We start from the raw sequence: 26,943 nt of genomic DNA on the forward strand, positions 1-26,943 counted from the left end.
CAACCAGAAAGTCTCCCTCTACCCGGACTACACCAACGCTGTCCAAAAACTATGCTCCTCATATCTGGAGGTGGAAAGGTTATTGCGAAAAGCCAACCTCAAGTACGCACTGCTTTTTCCAGCTCGCCTGAAGATAATACATAAGAAGGAGCACTTTTTTGAGAGCCCTTCGGACGTCGAGGAATGGCTGGAAGGAATGGGTATTGACAGGAGCCAAAGGACCACACAGGAGTCGAACGCCGATGGAATGGAAGACACGCAAGTCCGTGGCCCGGCGGGGTTCCCCAAACTGCGGCAGGGAACGCCGAGACACAGACCCTCACGGAAGCAGCAAAGAGAGAATCAGCTGGACGCGGTGGGAGCTTTCAGGGAAGACCCTCAGAAGATCACAACGGACTCGGAAGATAGCAGAGTCCACTCGGACTCTGACCACAGTGTGATACTGTTCCCCACCCTGACGCCCCGCACAGCTGAAGACGTGATGGACAATTGTGGGAGGAAGGACCACGCCGGAAGCGGTTGACCTGCCTACGAACCGTATTGTATTTTCCTGTTTGATTTTACTATGCTCTGTGATGTTTTTCTTGGCGGGCGGAGGGTGGGGACGCTATGTACAAGTATCTTGCCGTTGCATGGGACTGTCAGATCTGGGTTTTATTACTTCACCTGCTGCATATGTACATTGGTAATGATGCCCCTGAAGACAACTTGCCGTTGAGCCAGCAGAGCCCACTAGGTGGGAACGTAGACTGAAATGGTGCTGGGCCAACCCCCCGGAGGCGAATGCACCGGACCTCTACACTTGTTTAACCGTGGTTTATTGTTGGGCACAGCTTTGTTTTTATGTTCAGTTTTGAGCATGGGATTGGGGGTGGGACGTCTCTTGGTGGTTAATGCAAAGGGATCAGGTAGAAAGGCTCGAGCGGCCGCAGTACAAGTGCCCGGATGACTATGGCTGAAGTAACTGGAGCATATAGAATTACAACCTGGAATGTACGAGGCCTGGGGCGGTGAAGAAGAGACATAGAATGCACTCATTCCTACTCAGACACCATACACAAATTGCCTTTCTTCAGGAATCCCACCTTACCGACTCAGAGGCCACTAAAATGCGAATAAAGTGGTGGGGCGCGATTTTTTTCTACTACTTACTCCGCCTTCTCTAGGGGGGCAACAATTTGGGTCAGACATGGTACACCTTTTTTAGCATTGAAGAAACGGGTGGATGAACAGGGAAGATACATATTAGTAAAGGGCACGTTAGACAGTACACAGATAGTCCTTGGCTGTGTTTATGCACCGAACTTTGACCAGGACAAATTCCTGGAGAAGGTGGGTCTGGCATTAGCGGACTGGGTGGACATCCCTTGGGTCATAGGAGGAGAGTGGAACATGATACTGGATATAGACTTGGACAGGTCACATCCTCCCCTACAGGTGACTGGGGTGTCCAGATTGACTGACTTGTTCCGAACATGGGCGACGGGTTGGGGACTGAGGGACATATGGCGTGCACTTTATCCGAAGGCCAGGGAATACTGCCACTATTCACATATACACATGCTACACACTAGGATAGACAGGTTCCTATGCTCCGACTCCATAGTCGCGAAGGTGGAGACCCCGGAATATATGGAAAAAACCTTTTCTGACCACAGGCTTTTGACGTTTGGCCTCATGTGGGGTAGGGCCCCGACTCCGGTCCCTACCTGGCGCCTAGATCCGCTTCTACTGGAGGATGGCCCCTTCAGGGCATCCTTGTCCGAGACTCTAGTTGAGTATTTTACAGAAAACTGGGACTCTACCTTCACTAATCTGGTGGTATGGGACACCATGAAGGTGGTGATACGCGGCACAGCGATAGGACAGCTAGTAGGTGCCAGACAGGAAATACACCGGAAACTTTGCAGCATAGAGGACAGATTACAGACACTAGAGCGAGAAGCAGGAGTTGATCCTGAAAAGAAAAAAGATTTGCAGAGAGAAAACATCGAACACGCAGATACTCTAGAAACGCTTCGTGTCATAGATCACAAACAATACCTTCGTCGACAACATACGGAGGCGGAACGGTCAGGGGCACTATTAGCTCGTTTGGTAAGGGATCGCCCGGATGTCCCGGAGATAACCCAAATCCGAACTGGGGAAGGTGATTTGGTTAGTACACAGAATGAAATTAAATCGGGCGTTCTGTGTCCATCTGACTGCACTGTATGCACGACCTGAGCGGGAGGACCTGGGTCGAATGTCTGATTTTCTGGCCGACCTTCCATTCCCAACGCTAACCGTGGACGCTAAGAAAGACATCGAGGGACCCATTACTCAACATGAGATATGCGTTGCCATCAAGTCCCTTAACCGCAACAGAACACCGGGTATGGATGGGCTCCCGGTGACGTTTTACGCGACCTACTCTGACACCCTGGTACCTGTATTGGAAAAGGTGTATCGGATGGCTTTGGTGGAGGGCCATCTGCCTGACTCCACTATGCAAGCACTGGTGGTCTCACTGCCAAAGCCGGGTAGGGATCACCTCGATATGTCCAACTACAGGCCCCTATCGATGCTCTCTACTGAATACACTTAGTAAAGCGATAGCTCTAAGGCTCGAAGCGCACCTCCCTACCCTAATCCATAGGGACCAGTGTGGCTTTCTTCCGGGCAGGAGCACCTCCATGAACACGAGAAGATTACACGCTCTCATGGCAACCACCCCACAGGTCCTCCCCAGGGCAGGCTGTATAGCCTTGGATATTAGACAGGCCTTTGATTCACTGTCTTGGGCTTACATGTTTCTAACCTTGGAGAGGTTTGGGCTTCCAGCATCCATTCTGGCATGGATCAGACTGCTCTACACTGCACCTTCGGCACGAGCACGCACAGGACGACATGTGTCCGATAAATACGCAGTGCACCGGGGCACCAGACAGGGATGCCCCCTGTCCCCAATGCTATTTGTTCTTGCCCTAGTAACCCTGGCCATAGCCCTGCGTACAAAGGAAGAACAGAGAGGCATACCAAAAAGAGGTATATACAACTTGATATCGATATACACGGACGATATCCTATTATACCTACAAGACCTAGGGGCTGATCACACTGCCATCTATGACATATTTGACCGCTTTGCAGAGGTCTCAGGCCTAGCCATTAACCTGGACAAGTCCAACGGCTTTTATTTTCGGTACATCCCAAACCTGGGTCTCATTCCCTTTGGGGCCCATCTTATCCCAGTACCTGGGGATCCAGGTATACAGGAAACAAGAAGATCCGATAGACGGGAACATCAAGCGGGCTATTACGCGGCTCCGCAGTTCGGTGGGTTTCTGGACGGCGTTGCCTTTATCGGTCGTGGGCAGGATCGCAATTTCCAAAATGTTGATGCTCCCCCGAATACTGTACTTTTTCGTTAATCTCCCTTTGAGTCTGCCTCAGTCCATTTTTGACACTCTTAGTTACTTTAATATGGGGGGTTGGGAGACGCCGGATAGGCCTCCGTACGCTACAGTTAGGGACTAGAGAAGGAGGGCTGGGGGCCCCAGATTTCAAAGGTTATTCCTTGCTAGTCAGCTTCAATGGCTATCCTACTGGACGGCAGGACGGAACCTATATGAAATAGACTACACGCCCGAGAGGCTGAACGGGGGTGAACTACACACATTGCTATTCCCGCGGTGCCGCATCCGCGCAGACTGCCACCCGCTCCTTCGCACAGCTTTGATATGCTGGCGGAAAGCCCTAGCGTATACAGCTCCGACAGTGGCGTACGCAGCTAATATCCTTCTATTGGCAATCCCGACGCCACAGGGTTGACTTACTAGTAGAGCAATACGCCCCTGGCAGGAGGCTGGTGTGCTTAAAGTGGGCGCCTTTTTCGGAGATGGCTACTTGTTGGACCACGACGCCTTCCGGCAGGCCACTGATGCTCCCCCCCCCCCAGTTGGACTTACTTCATGCCACGTCACACATTTCATATGCCACAAATGGGCACCGCAACGTCTTCAACCCCCACAACATGAATTAGTCCACCTACTATACTACATGGGCTCAGCGGGTCACCTAGTACGTTGGCTGTACATGGGCATCAGGGCGCACGCCGCGATTTAAATCACAACACTGAAACACACTTGGGAACGGGACACAGATAGGATAATGACAGAGAAAGAATGGCACACGGCGCTGGAACATCCCCGGAGGGTATCACGCAATGTTAGGTTCAGATTTATACAAGTAATGGTTTTACACAGAGCATACCTAACCCCCAAACGACTACACAAGATGTTCCCGGATGCCCCCCATAGATGTCCACGTTGTGGAGAGGATGAGGCTGGGTTCCTCCATATGATCTGGGCTTGCATAAGACTTCGCGAGTATTGGTTGGTGGTGTTAGCCTTTTTGTTTAGTCCCACAATATTATAGATTGCGAACACAGACATGTGAAAGAGATGCGTTGCAGAACGTAATTGACTACCTGTATTACCGATGGTTCCATGTTTTGGAATAAAACTGGCAATGTGGGTAGTTATGGCTGGGAGAAAAATTGGAAAATACCAACTGATGAGACGCAGAAGATATGTGCACTGTCATGTTTCTGATGATACAGCTGTGAATAAAGAGTTTTAAAAAAAAAAATAGAAAGTCTTTGGAAGTCACAGGATAGGTGACTCCTCCTTTGGATCATACAGCGCATGGGCATCGGCTCCATCCTCAGATTGTTTTTCGCCATTAGGGAAGAGATGGAGTTTTACAAGAAAAGTAAGGATGTCCATGTAATTTGTATCTAATTAAGATAATACTGGAACAGATAAAGGTAGCCGGTGAGGCTGGTGGGCGTGTGTAACTGCACCTCTACATGCGAAGAACAGATGCATACTGGTAAGTAGCATTTTCCGTTCGAGGCATATGAGCTACAGATTACACACTGTGCATAGATTGTATAGCAGTACCCACATTTAGCGGTGACCACCAGTATCTGTTGCAGTGGTTTGAAACCGAGTTTTTAATACAGCTTGGCCCACAGTAGCTTGTTGTTTAGTTTTCACATCTACACAATAGTGTTTTGTGAATATGTGCAGTGTAGACCATATAGCTGCTTTGCATATGTCGTCTAGGGGAATGTTACCTAAAAATGCCATTGAAGCCCCTATTTTCCTTGTAGAATGGGCTTTAGGAGGAATAGATAACGTACGTTTAGCTTTGTGGTAACAAATTTGTATGCATTTGACAATCGACCTAGCTATCCCAGATTTTGATATGGGGTTACCTTTATGTGGTGGTGAAAAAGACGCAAAAAGTTGTTTTGTTTTACGAAAAGTTTGTGTCCTTTCAATGTAGTAAAGCAATGCTCTTTTGACATCTAAGGTGTGAATAGCTCTTTCTGCAACTGTTTGTGGCTGCGAGAAAAATATGGGCAGCTCAGCAGACTGATTTAGATGGAAGGGTAAAATGACTTTTGGAAGGAATTTAGGATTAGTACGGAGAACCACTTTATTATGGTGCATTTGCAGAAAGGGTTCTTGAATGGTGAATGCTTGTAGTTCACTAACTCTTCTGAGAGAAACAATAGCTACTAGGGAAGCTACTTTCCAAGTTAGGAATTGATATTCACATTTATGTAACGTTTCAAAGGGAGGTTCCATTAACCGTGTGAGAACAATGTTTAAATTCCACACCGGTGAAGGTGGTGTTCTGAGAGGGATTATTATTTTGAGTCCTTCCATAAAAGCCTTTATGGCAGGCACTCTAAAAAGAGAAAGATGTCTATTTTGTAGGTATGCTGCAATGGCAGCAAGGTGCAGTCTGATAGACGTGTGCTCTAAATTACACTTTTGAAGGTGTACTAGGTATCCTATGATGTGTTGAATAGACACATCTAAAGGATTGATGTGGTTGTTTTGACAGTATATTACAAATCGTTTCCACTTAGCTGCATAACATGCCCTAGTGGTGGGACGTATAGCATCTTTAATAACGTTCATACAGTATGGAGGGAGGTTAAGGTAATGAAACTGACTTCAAGAGCCAGATCGCTAGGTTGAGCTGAGCTGGGTCCGGGTGTCTGATCTCTCCATGGTTCTGCGTTAATAAGCGTGGAGATAGGCATAGTTTCTGATGTGGTACCACAGAAAGTTGCATTAGCGTGGTGTACCACGGTTGTCTGGCCCAAGTTGGAGCAACTAGAATGAGTCTTAGGGAATGTTGCTGTAGTTTGCGTACCACTAACGAAAGTAGTGGGAGAGGCAGAAAAGCGTACGCAAATTTTCCGGACCAGTTCTTCCATATCGCATTGACTTTGGACAGCGGGTGTGGATATCTGGCAGCGAAGCTTAGGCATTTTGCGTTTTCGTGGGTAGCGAAGAGGTCTATCTGAGGTTGCCCCCACAGTTGAAAGAATGGTTGAAGAACTTGTGGATGAAGTTCCCATTCATGGATCTGCTGTGTTCGTCGACTTAGCAGATCTGCTATGGTGTTTTGTACTCCTGGAAAATGGTGGGCTAAGAGAAAGATCTTTAGTGGTATAGCCCACCTCCAAATCTGCTGCGCTAACAGAGAGCTGTAGAGAGTATGTTCCCCCTTGTTGGTTTATGTAGTACATGGCTGTCTTTGCGGACTAAGATAGCTTTGCCTGATACTTGCTTTTGGAATGCTTTTAGGGCTAGAAATACAGCTAGTAACTCCAGGTGGTTGATGTAGAGAGACTTGTTGCGGTGTGCACAGGCCTTGCATGGTGTGATGCAGTAGGTGAGCTCCCCAGCCGGAGAGCGATGCGTCCACTGTTATGATTATTTGAACTGGCTCTGGGAACGGTTGGCCTTTTGAAAGGTTTTTGGTGCATCACCATTGCAGAGAGCAAGGAGTCAGACTGTCTACCAACACTAGGTCTGTTAATTGACCGTGAGCCTGGTTCCATTGGCGTGTTAAGTACTCTTGAAGTGGACGCATTTGTAGTCTTGCGTGAGGTACTATGAATATGCAAGATGCCATCATTCCTATGAGCTGCATGAACACTCGAGCTGGAAGAGAGTGTTGCGGTTTGAATTTTGTTAGGAGAGTTTGTACACTTGTTATCCTGGCTGGAGAGGGATAGGCTAGTGCTAAACCGGTCTTTATTGTAGCAACGAGATCTTGTTGTACATGGGACGGTTGCAGTTGTGACTTGGTGTGATTTACTGTGAATCCCAAGTCGTGGAGTAGTTGAATTGTGGCGTGAGTGTGTTGTAGAAACTGGCTGTATGAGCTGGCCTTAGGAGACAGTCGTCTAGATATGGGAAGACGTGACTATGCTGTCTTCTTAAGTGTGCTGCTACTGCCACTAGGCATTTGGTACACACCCTTGTTGCTGTTGTGACTCCGAATCGGAGTACTTTGAATTGGTAGTGCTGACCGTCTAGTACAAATCTGAGATGTTTCTGTGCGCTGTGTGGATAGGAATGTGGAAGTAGGCGTCCTTGAGATCTATAGTGGCAAGGAAGTCGTTTTGTTAAAGGAGTGGAAGGACCTGCTGGAGTGTGACCAAATGAAAGTGGTCTGATTGTATGTACAGGTTTAGGGGTCTGAGGTCTAGAATAGTCGGAACTAAGGGGCTGCCCGATTCTCAGCATTAATAACGCGCAGGGAGAGATGGTGTACTCCCAGGCAGCGGTATTGGAACGATTTAGGGGGTATTATGAGGAACTATACCGGAGTCAGCTGGGAGTGGGGGTTCAGGACATCGCGGAATACCTGGGGGAGAGGCAGCTTCCGGTCCTGGACGAGGATGACGTGAGGGAGCTGGGTGGCCCGATCACGCTCACGGAAATACGGGTGGCCATCAAACATATGGCCCGCAACAAGACGCCTGGGGTGGACGGACTGCCAATTGAATTCTATCAACAATATGTGGACAGCTTGGCGCCCAGGCTGCTGGTGGTGTATACGGAAGCCTTCGAAACTGGGGCATTGCCTGGGTCCATGCGGGAGGCCTTGATTGTACCGCTCCTCAAGCCTGGCCGGGATGCCGCGGATGTGAGGTCTTATCGCCCGCTGTCCATGCTGACGGTGGATTATAAGATCCTGAGCCGAATCCTGGCCACCAGGCTGGCCCCGCATATGACGGGCCTGGTACACAGGGACCAGGCCGGGTTTATACCCACGAGGAGCACGGCGCTGAATATCCGCCGCCTGGTGGGAATAATGGACGCCATCTTGGACAGGGAGGGAGCACCGGCGGTTCTGTATGTGGACATCGAGAAGGCCTTTGATAGCTTGGAATGGCCTTTCCTGGATGGAGTGCTAGAGAGGTTTGGCATGGGCGAGGGGTTTCGGAGGTGGACGAGGGTCTTATATACCTCGGCGACGGCGAGAGTACGATTGGGTGGCCTGGCGTCTGCGGCGTACCCGGTGGGCAGGGGAACACGACAGGGATGTTCTCTCTCCCCCCTATTGTTTGCCTTGGCGATGGAACCCTTGGCGGTCCATGCGAGGTCAGGTGACCGATACGCGGGGATAGTTAGTTGCGGGCAGTGGCATTATATATCGCTATACGCGGATGACTTGCTCCTGTACCTAGCCGACACCTCGGGGGCATTGGTTGGAGCGATGGATCTGTTGTCTGAGTTCGGCCGGCTGTCGGGCCTTAAGGTCAACTGGGCGAAGACTTGTGTGTTCCCGCTGCGAGCGGGATCGCCAGCCCCTAGCAGCGATTTGGGAGTGGTATGGGAACCCTCTTGCTTCACCTATTTGGGTGTCCGCATTTACCACGCGGCTGCGGACCTATTGGAGGGCAACATTGGCCGCTGTGTCCGGGCGCTGCGGGGCAGCTTGTCCTTCTGGTCAACCCTCCCGCTGACAGTCCTGGGCAGGATAGCACTGTTGAAAATGGTGGCGCTCCCCCGCTTCCTCTATTATTTCCGAACGCTGCCTGTCTGGATTCCCCAGGGGGTGTTTAGAGAATTGCGGTCAATGTTAATTGGCTTTCTATGGGGGCATGGCCGCCGTAGAGTAGCCCTGAGCACGCTACTTCGCCCCAAGCTGGAAGGGGGCATGGCTGTGCCCGACCTCGAGCTGTATTATCTTGCAGCGCAGTTGCAGGTCCTTACACAGAACGTAGCCAGGGTGTTCCGGGGCCCGGAGGAGGAAGGGGATCGGGGAATACAACGCCACGTGCTGTCCTACATCATCATGCAGCAGCGGCTCGAGTTACGGGCCCTCGCCATGGAAGAGCGGACGCTCCGGCTGTGCTGGCAAAGGAGCCTTCGGAGAGCGAGGGCATCGCGGCCTTATGCCCCGGAGATCCCGATCGGGATGTTGACGGCATTGCCGCACGGAGGAGATTGGTCCCCGTTGCTGGATTGGGAGGAGGCGGGACTGCAGGTGGTGGGCGACTTGTACATAGATGGGGCTCTGGCGCCGTTCGAAGTGCTCCGGGACCAGTTCGGGCTGCCTGCTGGGGGCTTCCTCCTACACGCGGCAGTAGTGGCTGCCATACAAAAGCATTGGAAAGAGGGGCTCCTGGAACCCACGACGACTATGGCGTGCCAATATGTGGTGATGGCGGCTGGTACGTTCAAAGCTGTGACGTGCCTCCATAATAGGATGCTGAACGAGGGGCTGGAACCACTCCAAGGGCTTAAGGCTAAATGGGAGGTGAGCGTCGGCCGGCCCATACCGGATACGGCATGGGGTCACATCCTGCGACGCACGTGGAAGGGCACTAGAAACGCACGTTTTCAGCAGGTGCATTTCTATGTGCTCCATAGAGCCTATTTAACTCCTGAGAAATTACAACGGTACTTTCGGGTGCCGGATGCCTGTTGCCCGCGGTGTTCGTCCCCGGGAGCGGACATGGACCACTTGTTTTGGGGGTGCCCACAACTGGGGACCTATTGGGCGGAGGTAGGGGAACTTCTGAATGAAGTGACTGACAGGGAGGTGGAATTCGACATGGCGGCGTGCCTATTGCTCTGGTTCCCGCATACTAAGCACACTAGGGTGACAAGCAAATTCATAGATCTGGGCCTGATATTGGCACAGAGGGAAATATCGTGGCATTGGAAGTCCAGGGGGGACCCTCACTGCGTAGATGGAAGAATGAGCTGCTGCGGTGGTCTGACTGCGAGAGTGTGCTCCGGATGAAGCAAGCTGTGAAGTTGGGGAATGAGAAGGCATTGGATGCGGCGCGTGCATGGGAGTTAGTGGTACAGGCTTTGCGTGATTCTTTGGTAGAGGATGAGGATGGAGAGAACTAAGCCGCTGGACACCGCGGGGCGAACACAGAAGTATAGTACCACGCACTGTAGTGGACCCATCCAATTCGACAGAACGAGGCACACACCTTAGCAGTTGCCAGGGGAGGGGGGGCTTTGGGGGGGTTGGTTGTGGGTGTTTGGGGAGGGCCGGATGCCATTAGTTGGTCGCTTGTTAGGGCCTTGGATCTACTGGGACGGTGGGTACTATGTGGAGGGTAGAATGGCTGGGTAGAGCGGCCAGGTGTGACGACCCATAGCGCCTAGGGCAGGTCCCGACAAGGGCGACATCACTGACTATCACTGGGATGGCTGACGGGAATGTTGTTGTGGGTGGGGGGGTAAAAGCAGATACGCAAAACGATCTTTCAACCAGGGTCCCTATGGGACGTGCACTGTGATGTGTTCCTCTTGAGCGATATAATATGCTGCCCGGCCTCCGGGATGCGGGCTGAATGGCTGTGTACGAAGGGGAATTCTTATTGGACGGGGGGATCCCACAAGTGTACTGGCTGAATAATTGTATCCTGTGGTTTATAATTCTGCAATAAAAATATATTAAAAAAAAAAAAACAAGTGGGGTGATCAAAAAAAAAATCTATTTAGGGACTGCTAACTGGAATTCAAGATACCAGAAGCTCTACATATCTGATTGAGTTCGATCCAAAAACTCCTCTAAATTGAATGAGAGAGGAATTTGAAAAAGTAACACACAGGTATGCTTTATGATTTTTTCCTTAGAAGCTACCTAGATGGTGACTTCATGTCACCATGTTATAAGATCCGTGTGTATAGTCATATATTTCAAATGCCTTAACAAATGTACCTAATAGAATCCTTCTGTGATGATTAGAGAAAAAAACTTTTTTAAGTGTGTATTACAAATGTGCCCAACAAACTGCAATAAATTATGTCTAGATAGGAATAGTGATAAAATGCTAATTTCCGTGAACAGTGGGATGCATCTAATTGTGATGTTCTTTTATAAAATTGTTTGTCCTGAAGAAGGTGGTATCACTTACTCACCGAAACGCTGCGTCGACAACTACAACAACTGTGATTCCTGGACTAATTGTTTTAATTAAATTGTGATTTTTTATTGTTTTTATATTACATGTGCTTTTGGGTACCATTATTACGTTGTATAACAAATTGTTTTAATTGATTTATAATAAATTGTATATTTTTTATAACAAACACACTACCTAGGGTTCTTGTTTTGATTATCATTTGTTTTTTAACTGATTAACATGGTACATATCTTGAGTTAAATCTGGCATTTTGAGGTATATGTGAAATACACCAAGGGTTCTTATTAGTTGAGTCGTCTTGAGACTTCCCTTGTTCTTTCAACTTATGCTCCTTGTCCCCAATTGCATAGCAAAGGAGGCCTCCCTTCCTTTTTCTACTCCCGCTCTGACTAACCTCATTGAGGCCATGACCCAAACTAAACCTTTGAATCGAGCACTCAATAAATTGGGCGAGCTCTCCGTGATGAGATCCTACAATGCAGGCTACTTGGTTATGAATGGAAGGTCAACCGGTGACACCCCCCAAATTGGACCTGGTCTAATGGAAGCAAAAAATCATACCTAGATTTCACCATCTGTAACTCAGAACTATTATTCAATCTGACAGTTTCAGCATCCAAACACGGTCAGAAAGTGACCACAGGCCGCAGGTTATTACTCTTAATATAAAGATAGAATTCCACAAAACGGCGCCTGCAACCTACAAGGGAATACATTCTGAAAATCTAAAGCGTCTCAAATGGAGCGAGAATAACAGCAAGAACATCTTAACAGTAAGCAAGGACTTCATTAAAGGCAGATTTGATCAAGACGCCACCCTCACAGTGAAATGGTCGCTGTTTTGCTCTCATCTGATTAATAGCTTTCCAGCGACAGTGCAGGCCTCAAGTCGCACTCCATCAGCTGAGCTCACAGTCTCCACCTTCACAAAGTCTCTAAAGAGAACGAGAAACAACGCCCTATGGTTGTTCTTAAAATTTCCAGGGAATAGCGCCTACCATACAACTTACCAACAAGCTCAAAAAGCATTCAGGAGGGCAATTATCCAAGAGAAAAAGGCGCAGGAATCGCAATACTGGGTTGAATTGGTGTGGGAGAGCAAGAAAAAAACTCGAGGAAATTTTGGGCCCTCGTGAACCGCACCAACCCAAACCTGACAAATTCTGGCTCAGCAAATATTCAGGAAGCGGAATGGGTAACATACCTAATGGTTCACTTTCAGGTTCAAGACCACTCGGGCCACATTGGTCCACCCAGTGTACATGGCGGCACTGGTGCTAGTGTAACATCGAGCACTCCTTTTGTTCTAGCACAAGAGCCCACCGCGGAATATGTATTATCTGAAGAAAGAGTCATCAAAGCAGTGACAAAAGGGAGAAAAGGCGGAGCACCAGGCCCGAACGTCCTCCCACAGAGGTTGTTTAATTCAGACATTCCCTTCTGGTCCACGGAGCTAACAGACCTTTTCAATTACACTCTGAGGACAGTAACAATCCAGGGCTCATGGCGTGGTGCAATTATCCACCCTATTTACAAATCTGGATCACGCGGTGCCCCTAAAAACTACAGATTAATTGCCCTGCTGAACATAGAGGCGAAACATTATGCGGGGCTTATTCTGGAGGACCTTGGGCAATGGGTAAAGGACCACAATCTGATACCACTGAATCAAACCGGGTTTGTTGCCAATTCAGGAACCACGACAAATTTATTAGCAGTTTCTACCATCATCGACAAAGCCATTTTAACATCTAGGACATTATTTTGCTGCTTTGTCGACTTTAAAGCTGCATTTGACAGGGTTCCCAGGGCGCTACTCTGGGAAAAACTGAGGCAGTGGGGAATTCCAGACAAAATCCTGAACCCTATTATCCAATTGCACACTAGTACCTGGGTTCGAGTGAAGTTAGGGTCCGGCACGCATCTCTCGCGAAAAATCATGACCTCAAGAGGAGTTAAGCAGGGGTGCGTGCTGGCCCCCTTCTCTTCAATCTTTTCATAGCAGACTTGTCAGGCACCCTAGATAAAGTAAACAGTCACCCGCCCAAAGTAGGAGGCATGGCACTATGTAACCTTTTATATGCCGACGACCTGGCCCTGTTCAGCCTCACAAGGGTAGGGTTACAAAGGCTTCTTGACTCACTGATGCAATACACGACGATTAACCAACTAGAAGGCAATATGAAAAAGACCCTGATTGTCCCCTTTGGCTAGAAACGTTATGGAGGTGGTGGCTGGTCACTAAACAAAACAGGCCTCAGCACTGGCCAATCATACAAATACCTAGGCGTCCATCTGGACTCTTGGGGTAATTTTGTAAAGCAGAGTAATGTGATTGCAGCCAAAGCCACGGCACTAATGGTATCATTGACCAAGCTGTCGACGAAACTCTCAGGCCCAACCCTTTCTCCCCTATTAGAAGACCTAAGAGCAAAGATTGGCCCCACATTATCATATGGTATAGAAACCTTTAAAGGTAAAATGAACTCCGCCTTAAACAAACACACAACAAAAATTTACAAAAAAGTACTCCATCTGCCAAGTTCTGCATCCCCTGCACAGATCAGATTAGAGTTGGGCTAACAAATTACGAGGTCCATATCCTTGGTACATACCTCAAGCTCTGCCACAAACTAAGACAGGCTGAATCTGGCACACTAGAATTTCTAGTCTGGAAAGAAATTAATGAGAGTAACCCAGGAGGATCATTTGGCTGTCTTTTGAGGGACTACATCCACCAGATGTCAGCCGCTGACCTCTGGGCCATCAATCCTAGTCAGTCTGCCTTTAAAAATGCAATTAAAAAATGTGTGAGATCGATATCGCTCGCTACTGATAAAGCCCTCCTCAAGAAATGCAGCCATTCTTGGGCAGTAGTTAACTCCTACAAACAAGTATCTGCAGCTACGTATTGATCACCACTTTTTCATTCCATTTGAAGCGCAGTTTTATCGCCCTAAGAATGGGGGATTGGCGCTTTCTTCAAAATCTACCCATCTGGCGTCGTACGGAGGAGGACACAACCTGTAGAGGATGTGTGTCAGCGATAGAATCAATTTTGCACGTGGTCTGCATCTGCCCAATCTTTAACTCTCAACGCAGGCGCATGCTTAGGTCAGAGTGGAACAGGTTGGGGGTTCGGACCTGTAGGCATGCCATCATTGCCGCCTTGTCCATGGACAACACCGTTTTAAACATAACATTTGCTAAATGTATTCAACAAGCGTATCGCTGCCTTAATACAAAGAAAGCTGCCATGGCCCTGCCACTGATCTTTCAGATTAAATAATGTACTGTAACAGAATCCCCAACGACCAGGAGAGTCGCAACACCAATCGAAACTGTGTAGCATGTTCCCTTTATGGCTTGATTTTATAATTAAATACGATGGGAGATGTTTGAGACACGCCAGGTCATGTTTAACAAAACAGTCTAAATTCTTACTTTTTATGCTTTTTATGTCTGTATGGGTTTCTCTTTTAAACTAATTTTCTCACAAAACTGTATACAATGTGATTTGGGAAACTTTAAAGATATTGTTTTATATCTAAATAAAGATTATTTATTTATTTCAGATCACCAAGACCCTTCTGCAAGACCTGGGGTTTATAGTAAAAGTTAAGAAATCGAAATTTGACCTTTTTGGGATTCAAGGTTAACACAGTGCAACAGTTTCTCTGGTTGCCCCAGAACTAGACACTTCTGATCCACGAGAGTTGCACAAAACGACAGAGAAGGAGACAGTTTTCCTCCATCATCTGGCCAGGATTGTAGGCCTCGTCTTCTATCCAGGAGATCTTTCCATATCGACTGCATTACCAGGCCCTGTAACATCTGAAGGCGCACCTCAGGAGGGTTCGGACGTATGCACAAGAGATTTCTCTTTCTACAGAGGCCCGGATGAAACTTAATTGGTGGTTTGATCACATGCATGTCTGAACGGCAGAGCCATCTTTGGGTCAGCCCCGGATCTGGCTTTTGATTCAGACACCAGTCGTCAGGGATGGAGTGCAAGCTGTGGGGATACTACCAAAGGACGACAGTTGACAGAGCATGAGGAGGATCTCCACATCAGTTGTCTGGAACTCTTTGCAGGATCCTTCGCGATACAGAGTTTAGCGGCAAACTAGGTGCCTTGTTCCAATTTTGGGCAACATCTCTGCAGTTTGATCTATAAACTGTTAGAGGGTGCCGGGCACAAGGTACTGTCGGAACTGGTTAGAGATTACTGGATCCATTGTCTGGAGTACAAGTTGTCAGTGACAGCAGAACACCTGCTGGGGAGACTCAATCAGTTGGCAGACTAGCAATCCAGACACCGAAAGGAATACAGTGCATTGAGACTGGATCCCTCTGTTTCAGAGGATTATGGATTGGTGGGGTCCATGCCAGGTCGATCTTTTTGCATCAAGATTCCTTCATCAACTTCCAAACTTTTCAGTTGGTATCTGGATCCTCTAGCAGAGACGACAGACTTCTTCCTCCTAATCAAGTGATCCTGATGACACCGCTTTGGAAACTGAAAGTAAGGTATAAAGTTCTTCTGGAACTTTCCATGGATTTTCCAATCCCATTTTCTAATTCCACTTCCCAGGATTCTCATGGCTGCTTGGACCCACTGGTTCAGGATGGAATTCTCTTACTGATGGTTTGGATGATTACAGGGGGCGTTGGGATGTCCCAGGACTTTCGACACATACTGCCTCCCTCATCAGAAGAGCATGGGCAGATTATACTGTCAAGCAATAGGGTTTGGCAAGGAGGAGATGATCATGCTGGTGTAAGCGAAGAGATCTTGATCCAGTGGGGGCAGATGTAGTGCATATTGTAAATTTCTTGTCCGAGCTGCTGGACAAGGGGTTGCCATATTGCACTATCAACGCATGCAGATACGCAATTTCTGCAGATCATATTCCTCTTCATGACATCCCGGTAGGTGAACATCCATTAATCAGTCGTCTTTTGAGGGGTATTCAGTTGTCTTTTTCACCAGAATCGAAGTATTCCTCCCTTTGGGATGTTAATGTAGTACTAAGAATGCTGCGCTCATGGCAGGATCATCAATATGCGTCTCGTAAGGAGCAGGTAAGTTATCAATCCGGTTATGCCTCATTTCTTGTAAAGGTTTCTGATGTTTGTGCCCTAGATATTGCGGCATGTATGTTTACCCGGAAGGGGCGTCATTCACGGTTTCAAGACGTACTAAACAATACCAGGGTGGTTCATTACCCTGCTTTCCCTGGTCATCCAAAATTCTGCGTGGTCCGTTGCCCGAGAGGATATGAAACTATTACAAGGAATATAGGCCACGTTAACTATTTATTTTCCTGGCTCGGTTTAGCGAGCGCTCCTTCATGGACGCTTTCATTCTCACCCGGTTACAATCTGCTTTGAGAGCTGAGTTTTCCTCCTTTCCTTTGGCGCCGCCTGAACTCTCTCCCCTCACCTTGCTGATTCAGAGTCCAACTAGTGCACACCTGATTTCCAAATTTTATAAACAGTGTGGTACGCTCAAACCAATGGATGACTCAAAGCTCCGGACTGCTTGGGAGGGTGACCTTGGTGGACCTATCTCTGATGACCAGTGGGCGTATTGCTGTAGGGCCACGACCGATGTTTCTTCGAACAGTCGCCTTAAGTTGCTTCATTCCAAATTCCTTCGCCGGATGCATTTCACCCCGGCCCGTGCACAAAGGATTGACAATTCTAGGCCTCACCACTGTCTGAAATGCCTGGCCCCCTTTGCTGACTGCACATTTAACCTGGACTTGCCTAAAATACACCAATACTGGCTAGATATCCACTCCACCTTGGGTGACATTATCCAGGCCCCTCCTTCCTTTACCTGAGATCACCCTATTGGGTTACGTATTGAAATTTCCTCAGAAGGTCCGGCGGCTGGCTGCGTTGGGCTTCCTTTAAGCTAAAGGAGAGATTGCGCTACTGTGGGGCAGTAGACGTGCTCCTACTGTCCGCTCCTGGTTGAACAGTCTAGCGTTTTGCAATGTGAACTGCAAGGAATTTAGCACTTTGCTCCCCGTTTCTTCCAGACCAATTGATATTTGGGGCCCATATAGGGACTACATATCCCGACGCCAAATAGCACATGAGTCTCCCGCACAATCTGGCATTACCCCTACCGGAGTGGGATAGCTCCCTCTGGACTAAGGAGAAGAGTGGCGGGTGACGACTGTTTCACATTTAGTGGGCCTTTTGTTTTTGTTCCTAACTGTATATATCATTTCCAGATCGGTCACATGATTGCTTTGTTCCTAATGTGTATTGCCTTGTTCATGGTCGGTGCAGATGTGTCGCATCACCTGGTTTCTTTTTTCTTTTTGACATTATGATTCGTATTTATATTGCAATGGCATGGTCTTCTTTATTTTAGAATCATCATAATTGTCATTTAATATTCACCTATTGCAGTCTCATGGTTATTTGTTTTGATCTCTTGTTTCATGCAAAAACGGAAAATAAAGTTTTTTTAAAAAACCTATTTATTTTCCTCAAGAAGCCTTTCAAGCCGGTCACTGCAGCGACTATCGCCCTTTGGGAGAGATGGGTCCTGCAAGAGGCAGATATTGATACATCCTCATTTGGAGTATCTTAGACAGCCTTCTCCCTGGGGAGCCATTTGAAGGATACTCTCAGAGCTGCTGATTGGTCTTCCGATTCTATTTTTAAGACCTTTTATTTTCACTGGCATGGCTTCAGCTTTAAACTAGCATAATCTGAGCCTTCGGTCCCAACACAAAATATAAAATTTCCTAGCTATTGGGAAGTAAAGCTTCAATTCTATTAAGAAAACGGAAGTGAGGATTATCCCTCTCAATTGGGTACAATCCATTACCCTCCTTGTATCTAAGGCATCTTGACAAAGACACAAACACGTGCTGTTGTCCCCTCAAGAGTTTAACAAAGGTTCTCATACAATGTTTTGTTCTGAAGTATGCCTATTGCTATGTTTCTCTGGAAGCTAATAGACTTTAGGGATATCTTAATTTCTGCCAAGATTGGTTGATATTGATGACTGGTTTTAGACATATTTGGGTAATTTACCTTCTGTATCTTGTTTTTCCTAGTATCAGACAAGAAACAAGAATTCTAAAAGAAAAGCTGAGTTCAGGATGTTTTGCTCAAAGAAAGAGGAAGTGCTTTTCCTTGCTGTTGGATATACGGGACGTCCTCTATGGTTGGCATGATGAGTTGTTGCAAAGAGTCATGGGATTTGTAGTCTTTGAATAAAGTATGGTTTGTTAAGGCGGAGTGAATAAAATTCAAAGGTCCAGCATAATCCTTACCTCAGTATCCTTAATAGAATCCAAACTTTCCTTCAAGACATTTAGGAAATGTAGTATTCGCTTCCAAACTAAATGACTAGAAGGCAGGATAAATTACACTACATGAATCGATAACAGAATTGTATTTCGAAATAACCTAAAACAGCCTGGCACAAGGGAGGATACATGTTCAGCCTTGCATGACTGAAAACAGATTAAGAAAGTAAGTGTCAAACTAGATCAAGAATCCTATTTCAACAGATACACATTTGTATTGTTTCTACATTATCCCTCACAAAACATGCCCAATTCCACAAGCGGACAAGAAGTACTGATGAGACAGTGTCTGTGGAAGAGAATGATCTTGAAGTTTCCTGACCAAATGTCCAACTAAATCTGTAGACGTTGTTTACGTTGACAGTCTGCTCCTACGGCACACAGTAACACCATCCCAATCTCCATTAAAATAGGTCTGTTTCATCATAAGAAAAGGAGCTCTACTCCTCTCAGAAAGCTAGTGCTAAGGTGATTTGCTCTCTTCGAGGCACAATACAAATCATTGTGAGCTGTACCAACATTTTGACAATCTACTTTAAACTAGGAACCGTGGATTTTAATACAAATGTTTCATTATGTTGATTCACAGGTGATATATGCCGCGCAACAATTTAATGTTGAGATTCTATCAATTCGAAATCCTACAAATGGAATACAAAAGAGTCCATAACTCGGACAGCAAGCACTCATTGAAGGCAAGGGTTACAAAACCCCTGTTCACTATCCAAGCAGATATTCATTTCAAAGCAGAAACTTATCACAGCGTAATTATCGACAGAGGTAGTTCTACTAGGATTCTAATCCAAAGGACTGCAAGGTGACCCTTCACTCCTAAACCTAACTACTGCAGAAGAACACACAAGTAGGTGACTTATTCATGTAACTTTGTTACTATGAAAAGACAACAGTTGAACGTGGCTGGAAAAACTAAACAAATTCATTCCATGGTGTGAATCCGTATTATAAGGAAACCTCTGGGCAATGGATCACAGTCAACACATACATACATTGAGTGACTCCCTAGCAGTTAGAAGGATCCACCTTACAGAGACCTAGTATTGATCAGCTTGGAATGCATTCTGTTACTTGGCAGCTTGCTGTCATGTTAATGTTTCATGAAAAAGCTATCAACGTGTTAAAAAAAAGAAAGTGCTTGGTAATGCAGCCTGAAACAACGAAAATCCAAATAAGTAGTCCTCGAGGAGTTTTTTTTTGGTTTTTATATTACAATTTTAAGAGGTTTATACTTACTTCTCCCATGGCTCTCCCTTCCAGGGCAAGTGCTTGAAAGTCATGATTCAGCTCATCCATTGAACGAACCTGTTTAAAGAACAAAATGAAATCAGGGTCTCCTCATTTAATGAAATGAGAACAGAATGGGTATGTTAACCAAGCAGGTAATCTACAAATTCCATCATAAATTTCAAAAGAAAAAAACTAGTACATAATTAAGGTTAAATAATGGGAAGATCTCTGCATCATCTTCCTCACTGGCAATCCACCATGATGCACTGGAGGTACAGCACATTTTACTTATCTGCACAGGGTGCACTACCGCCATGGTATTGCCGCATCCTCTTGGTCTGTGCCTAAAGGCATATACCATGCTTTACTCACAATCCTCTTGCTACCCTATTCTGACCTTCTCAGTCAGCACCCTGCTCAACCACACTTGTAAGTCAGGTTAACTTCTAGCTCACCAGCCAGCTTTCTCCCCATCTTTGCCCATGGCAAATCGCATTGTGACCTCAAAAACCCTACCCAACTCCTGAACTGGAAAGGTGACCAACCAATGTTCACTGGAAAGGTGACCAACCAATGTTCACTGGCAGGGGAAGAGCTGTGACGAACAGACTGAATAAGCAGAGTCAAGTCTGCTATCTTTCAAAACCTGGGTAGCTTTGCAACACACAAAATAGCTCAAAACGATACTTTAAGATTTAGGTTTTTTTTAAGCACAGGTGCTTTTTTGGTTTTCTGCCAGACCATACCACTGATAATGCTGAAATGGCAGGAGTTTGCTAACTATTTATTTCAAAGAAACAGCGTACAAAGATGGAGAGTATTGTCAAGCAGTAAGAAGTTTCTGATCTATTCTTTAGCTAGACCTGCACATCAACAGCCCCCTTCACATCTTATAGACGTGGGAGACATGAGGGGTATGGAAGGGGTGTGGGCGGTGGAATAAAATGTCCTTAAGGTAATCCCAGAATAATCTTGGATGGTTGTGAATGATATTAAAATATGCATGTTTTCAAGTGATTTTTTAAGTTGTTACTTTAGAAAGGTTCTTCCGTTTTGGGAACAAAGATTGCAAAGGCTGTACCAAATAGTTCCTTACCTGTCGGTGCAGTTTTGCAGCTTGAAGATCTTTCTGGATTCCCTTTGCTGTGCATTACTACGCGGTCTAGTGGTTGGGTCCAGAATCTTAGTCTTTTCTCCCTTTTTTTTTCCATAGCCGAGGTGGGCGTCGACGTCCCACCTTTTGGTGTCCTTCCTGTGACGTCGGCACGCTTCCTGCGGAAGCTCCCACATTTTGGGCGCCATCTTTGGATTCTTCTTTTCTTGTTTTTGTGTTGTGTTCGTGAATCCTTTTGCGAGGTTTTCAAGTTCTTCCTTGAAAGTAAATGAATTTCCACTTTGTCTCTTAAGGTGTCTGTTTGTATATTGTCCTTGTATTTCCACCTTCCTCTCCTGCCTCATCTTTATGGCAGATGTGGGTGGGTTCGCTAGTTAATCTAGAAAGATCTTCAAGCTGCAAAACTACACCAACAGGTAAGAAACTATTCGTTTTGCAGCCCGAATCTTTCTGGATTCACTATGCTGTGCATAGACTTTGTAGCGGTTTGTTATGTTTGTGGTGGTTGGGTGGAAGATGAGCGTTGGTTGTTAAATATATGTTGAAGCACTTTCTGTCCTACTTGTGCTTCCTTGTTCATTTGTATATCCACGCTGTAGTGCTTAGTGAACGTGTGAACTGAAGCCCATGTTGCCGCCAGGCATATGTCTTGAATGGGTGTGTTAGTCAGGAAGGCTATTGTTGCTCCCTTTTTCCTGGCAGAGTGGGCGTGTGCCTCCTCTGTTCGGTCTCAACCTGCATGCTTGTGGCACAATTGTATCGTTAGTGCAATCCATCGTGCGATGGTGCCCTTTGTTACTGGTCTACCCAGAAAACTGCTTGTGAATGACACAGAGAACTGCTTTGTTTTCCTGTGCTCTTTAGTTCTTTCCATGTAATGCATTACTGCCCTTCTAGCGTCCAGAGTGTGCAGTGCCCTCTCCGCGCTTGTGGATGGTTTCTGAAAGAAGCTTGGTATTTGTATTGTCTGGTTCATGTGAAACCTTGAAACCACCTTTGGTATAAAGTGTGGGTCCGTTCTCATAACCACCCTGTCATTGTGTATTTGGATGCAAGGTTCTTGTAGCGTTAGTCCTTGCAGTTCGCTTACCCTGCGCAGCGAGGTGATTGCCACTAGAAAGGCTGTCTTCATTGTGAGCATTTGTAGTGAGGCCTTACGGATGGGTTCGAAAGGCGCCTTCATAAGCTCTGTTAGGAATAAATTAAGGTTGAATGCGGTTGCATCCTTTTGGGTGGTGCTATCCTTTTAGCCCCTTCCAGGAACCTTTTTACTACTTGTGATGTAAAGAAGCTCTTTCCTGTCTCTCCTCTTGTGTAGGCTACCATCGCTGCTAGGTGGACTCTCAGTGAGGTGGAACTTAGGTTTGATTTTAGCAGGTATGTTAAATATTTTAGCACCATTGATTCCTTTGTCATCTTCTTGTGCAGTTTTTTCTTGGTACACCATTGTGTGAATCTTTTCCATTTTGCCATATAGCACCTCCTTGTGGTAGGTCTCCTTGCCTCTCGTAGCACCCGCAGTGTGCTCTCAGGCAGTTTCAGGTATGCAAAGTCTAAGTCTTCAGGAGCCATGCCGCTAGGCAGAGGATCTCTTGCTGGAGTACCTCTCCGTTTTTCATGGAGTGTAAGTCCTTTCTTTTCCCAAATTTGTGAGGTGGTCCCTGCACCATCTCCACTATTTATGAGAACCATGACTGCCTGGCCCACTGTGGTGCCACCAGAATCAGCGTCATGTTGCTGGTTCTGCATTTGCTGAGTACCCTGTGTATCACTGGTCACTTGTGGGTGCCGATGTCTGTCTGCTGAGCCAGTCTGCCTCCATGTTGTCCTTCCCTGGTAGGTGCATAGCTAGGAGGTCTATTTTGAGTGGTATGGCCAATCTCCATATGTCCTGGGCTAGGTTGGATAGTGCGACTGATTGTGTTCCTCCCTGTTTGTTGATGTAGATCATTGTTGGGGTGTTGTCGGTCTGTATCACTCTTTGCCTGTACATTTGTTTCTGGAAGGCTTTTAGGGTGAGGAACACGGTCTTTAGTTCCAGGTAGTTGATGTGCTTGATCGCATCTGTTGGGAGTCCACAGGCCCCGCACCATGAGTTGGTTCATGTGTGCTCTCCATCCCTTCTGGGGTGCGTCTGTGACAATGGTCACTGTTGGGGTTTGTGCTGTTAAAGGCTTCCCATTCGTTATATTCTCCTTCTTCCACCACGCTATCTCCTCTTGCACTGCATGCATTACAACCACTAGATCTTCCCAACTCCCTGTAGCTTGTGATCATTGTTTTTGCAGCCATTCCTGGAATGGTCTCATGTGTAGCCATATATTGGGGACTAGGTGTATGCAGGACGCCATCCCCATGATCTTGCTCGCGGTCCTCACTGTCAGAGCTCGCCCCTTCTGGTACCGACGTGTCTCCTTCAGCAGGGCAAGTGTTCTCTTGTCACTGGGGAACACTTTGCTCTGTATGGTGTTGATCTGTGTGCCTAAGAAGATCTTCACTTGTTTTGGTTCCATTGAGGATTTCCCCCAGTGTATTGAGAATCCCAGTTCTGTTAGTGTCTTTGTGACCCGCTGTGCATGTTCTTTGCATTGTTTGTAGGAACTTGATTTTATTAGCCAGTCGTCGAGGTAGGGGTATTACTGGATCCCTTCCCTCCTTAGGTGCGCTGCCACAGCTGCGAGGCACTTGGTGAAGACACTTGGTACGGATTTCAGTCCGAAGGCCAGGGTGGTGAACTGATAGTGTGCTTTGTCGATGGCAAATCTCAGGAAATGTTTGTGCTGTCTGTTCATGGGAATGTGGAGGTATGCGTCTTTTAGGTCTATGGTGGACATAAAGTCTCCGTCCCTTATCTGAGGAATTACTTCTTGTAGAGATGTCATGTTGAATTTTTGTGTTCTGATGTATTGGTTTAGGAACAGTAGGTCGAGGATGGGTGACTCCTCGTCGCTCCTGCCCCGAGTGGTCGCTCCCTGGTCTGCCTCTCTGCCGAGACGCGGTGCTGCATAGCGAGTTACTGTACCATTGCACCATTGTGATTTTGCCTGGAAACGTGTTTGTGGTAATATCGCCTGTTTGTAACTTTTGTGCCTGCATTTGCATTATCTGCGCGATATCCCCCGGCGCCCTGCTCTGCTCCCCCCTCCATTTTGTCTCCGTTGTTGTTGTGCTACCTGAGCCCGCCCCGCCTCCCAGCTGAGCCGCCCTCGCCCCTCCCCCTCCACCATCCATATATGACAGTTACTCCCGCGCGCAGCGTCCACGCGCAGTGACCGCGCCCTAATCGCGCCGAAGGTGCGCCAAAGGTAAGCCCGTCTACGCCCGTCCGCACCTGGACCGCGCCCAGCGCCAGACCCCCTGCCCCTCGCGCTGCCCAGCCCTCCCGCATTACCTATGATGCCGCCACCCTCCTAGCCCTTAACCCCGGCCGTTCCCCCAACTGCATCCAAGCCGCTCCTGGACACACCCATGGACCTTTCTCTTGCTACTCCTGCAAATTCAGCGGCACCGACAACATCTCCGCTACGACCACACCACAGATTCCCGACCCCAACAACCTACAATGCATCCTTCTCAACACCCGATCGGTCCACAGACACGCCATTGACCTCTGGAATCTACCAGAAACCATCTCTCCAGACGTCGCCTTCCTAACAGAAACATGGATGAACGCTTCCTCCGCCCCAGACATCACCATTGCCATCCCTGAAGATTATAAGATCACACGCAAGGACCGTACCGGCCACACAGGAGGAGGAATCGCTATCGTCCATAAGAAATCTATCCACATCTCAACCAGCTCAGACGTCAATCTCGCCAACTCTGAACACCTTCACTTCCAGATCCACATCGACCCCAAGACCACACTCAGAGGCACCCTCCTCTACAGACCACCTGGACCCCGCGCAAAATTCAGTGAAGACATCACGGACTTCATCACTCCACACGCGCTCCCCTCCAAAGATTACATCCTTCTGGGAGACCTCAACTTTCACCTTGAAAAGAACAACGACCGCAACACCACCACCCTCTTGGACAACCTCGGACTTAAACAACTGGTCACTTCCCCCACCCACATCGCAGGTCACACACTCGACCCCATCTTCACCTCCAGCAATCATGTCTCCTTCAGCCACACTACAGATCTCCTCTGGACTGACCACAGCTGCGTTCACTTCACCTACAACAAACCGAAACCCATCAACCACCTCCAACCAACTCTGCAAAGAAACTGGAACAAAATCACCATCGACCAGATCTCCTCATCGCTCCTTCTAAACACCCCAGCCCACTCTTCTAACCCAGACCAAGCCGCCGCCAACTTCACCCTATGGTTATCCAACACCGCCGACATCCTCGCACCACTGAAAAAACGTCAAAGCAAACCTGGCAGCAAGAAGGCCTCATGGTTCAACGATGATCTTAAGAAGTCCAAGAAACTCTGCCGCCCCCTTGAAAAGGCCTGGAAAAAAGACCCAACCACTAGCACCAAAGACGCCTTCAAAAACGCCACCCGCACACACCACCAACTAATCCGGAAGGCCAAGAAAACAGCATTCAAGGATCGACTAGACAACAACACCCACAACAGCAAGGAACTTTTCAACATTGTCAAGGAATTTACCAATCCCTCGGCCAATTCCAACGACATCACCCCCTCTCAAGCCCTCTGCGACTCCCTGGCTTTATTCTTCCACAACAAAATTGCAGACATCCACAACAGCTTCGACAACCAACCCGGAGACCAACCCACCCAACCATATACTGAACATTCTCCCCCCTTAAACACCCTTAACGACTGGAACCCAATCTCCACTGAGGACACCATCCGCCTGATGAATTCCATCCACTCAGGATCCCCCACAGACCCATGTCCTCACCACATCTTCAACAAAGCAGACTCCGTCATAGCACCGCACCTCCGAGACATCATCAACTGCTCCTTCAACCCCGCCACCTTCCCGGAAAGCTGGAAACACGCTGAACTCACCGCCCTTCTGAAAAAACCCACAGCGGACCCCACCGAACTCAAAAATTACCGCCCCATATCGCTCCTTCCTTTCCCGGCCAAAGTCATCGAGAAAGCTGTCAACAACCAGCTCGCCGCCTTCCTCGAAGCTAACAAATCCCTCGACTCCTCACAATCTGGCTTCCGAGCAAAACACAGTACTGAGACCGCCCTCATCGCAGCAACAGACGACATTCGAACTCTACTGGACAATGGAGACAGTCGCCCTCATCCTCCTCGACCTCTCTGCAGCCTTCGACACAGTCTGCCACAGCACCCTTTTACAACGCCTCAGAAACATCGGAATACAAGGAAAAGCTCTTGAATGGATCACCTCGTTCCTCACCGGAAGAACCCAGAGAGTCCGCCTTCCACCATTCAAGTCCGAGGCCACTGAAGTCATCTGCGGCGTACCACAAGGATCCTCACTCAGCCCCACCCTCTTCAACGTATACATGAGGCCCCTCGCGGCCATCGCTCGCCAACACAACATCATCTCCTACGCGGATGACACTCAACTGATCCTTTCTCTCACCAATGACCCCAGCACCGCCAAAACTAACCTACATGAAGGAATGAAAGAAGTTGCCGAATGGATGAAACACAGCCGTCTGAAACTGAACTCAGATAAAACAGAAGTCCTCATCTTAGGTACATCCCCCTCTGCATGGGACGACTCTTGGTGGCCAGAAGCCCTTGGAAAAGCACCCATCCCGACAGACCACGCACGGAACCTAGGCGTTATCCTGGATTCTTCACTTTCAATGAACAGACAAGTCAGCGCCGTATCCTCATCCTGCTTCAACATTCTTCGCATGCTCAAAAAAACATTTCGCTGGATCCCCACCGAAACCAGAAAAACAGTCACCCATGCTCTGGTCACGAGCCGACTGGACTACGGAAACACCCTCTACGCAGGTACTACCGCTAAACTCCAGAAGAAACTCCAACGAATCCAAAACGCCTCAGCCAGGATCATATT

General features: G+C 47.6%; 1 protein-coding gene across 23 annotated transcripts in view; it reads right to left on the reverse strand.

Annotated features, from left to right (window-relative positions):
- The window catches only part of PUM1 (pumilio RNA binding family member 1), a 1,043,345-nt gene that overhangs the window by 827,816 nt on the left and 188,586 nt on the right, over positions 1 to 26,943 (reverse strand). For all 23 annotated transcript variants that reach the window (XM_086956835.1, XM_086956828.1, XM_086956827.1 and 20 more), the window contains exon 3: positions 19,846 to 19,914. In XM_086956835.1, the coding sequence (XP_086812961.1) occupies positions 19,846 to 19,914 (69 nt within the window). The remainder of the gene's footprint in view (positions 1 to 19,845; positions 19,915 to 26,943) is intronic.

This window comes from Lissotriton vulgaris, chromosome 2_1 (genome assembly GCF_964263255.1).
Source record: "Lissotriton vulgaris chromosome 2_1, aLisVul1.2, whole genome shotgun sequence".
Taxonomy (NCBI): Eukaryota; Metazoa; Chordata; class Amphibia; order Caudata; family Salamandridae; genus Lissotriton; species Lissotriton vulgaris.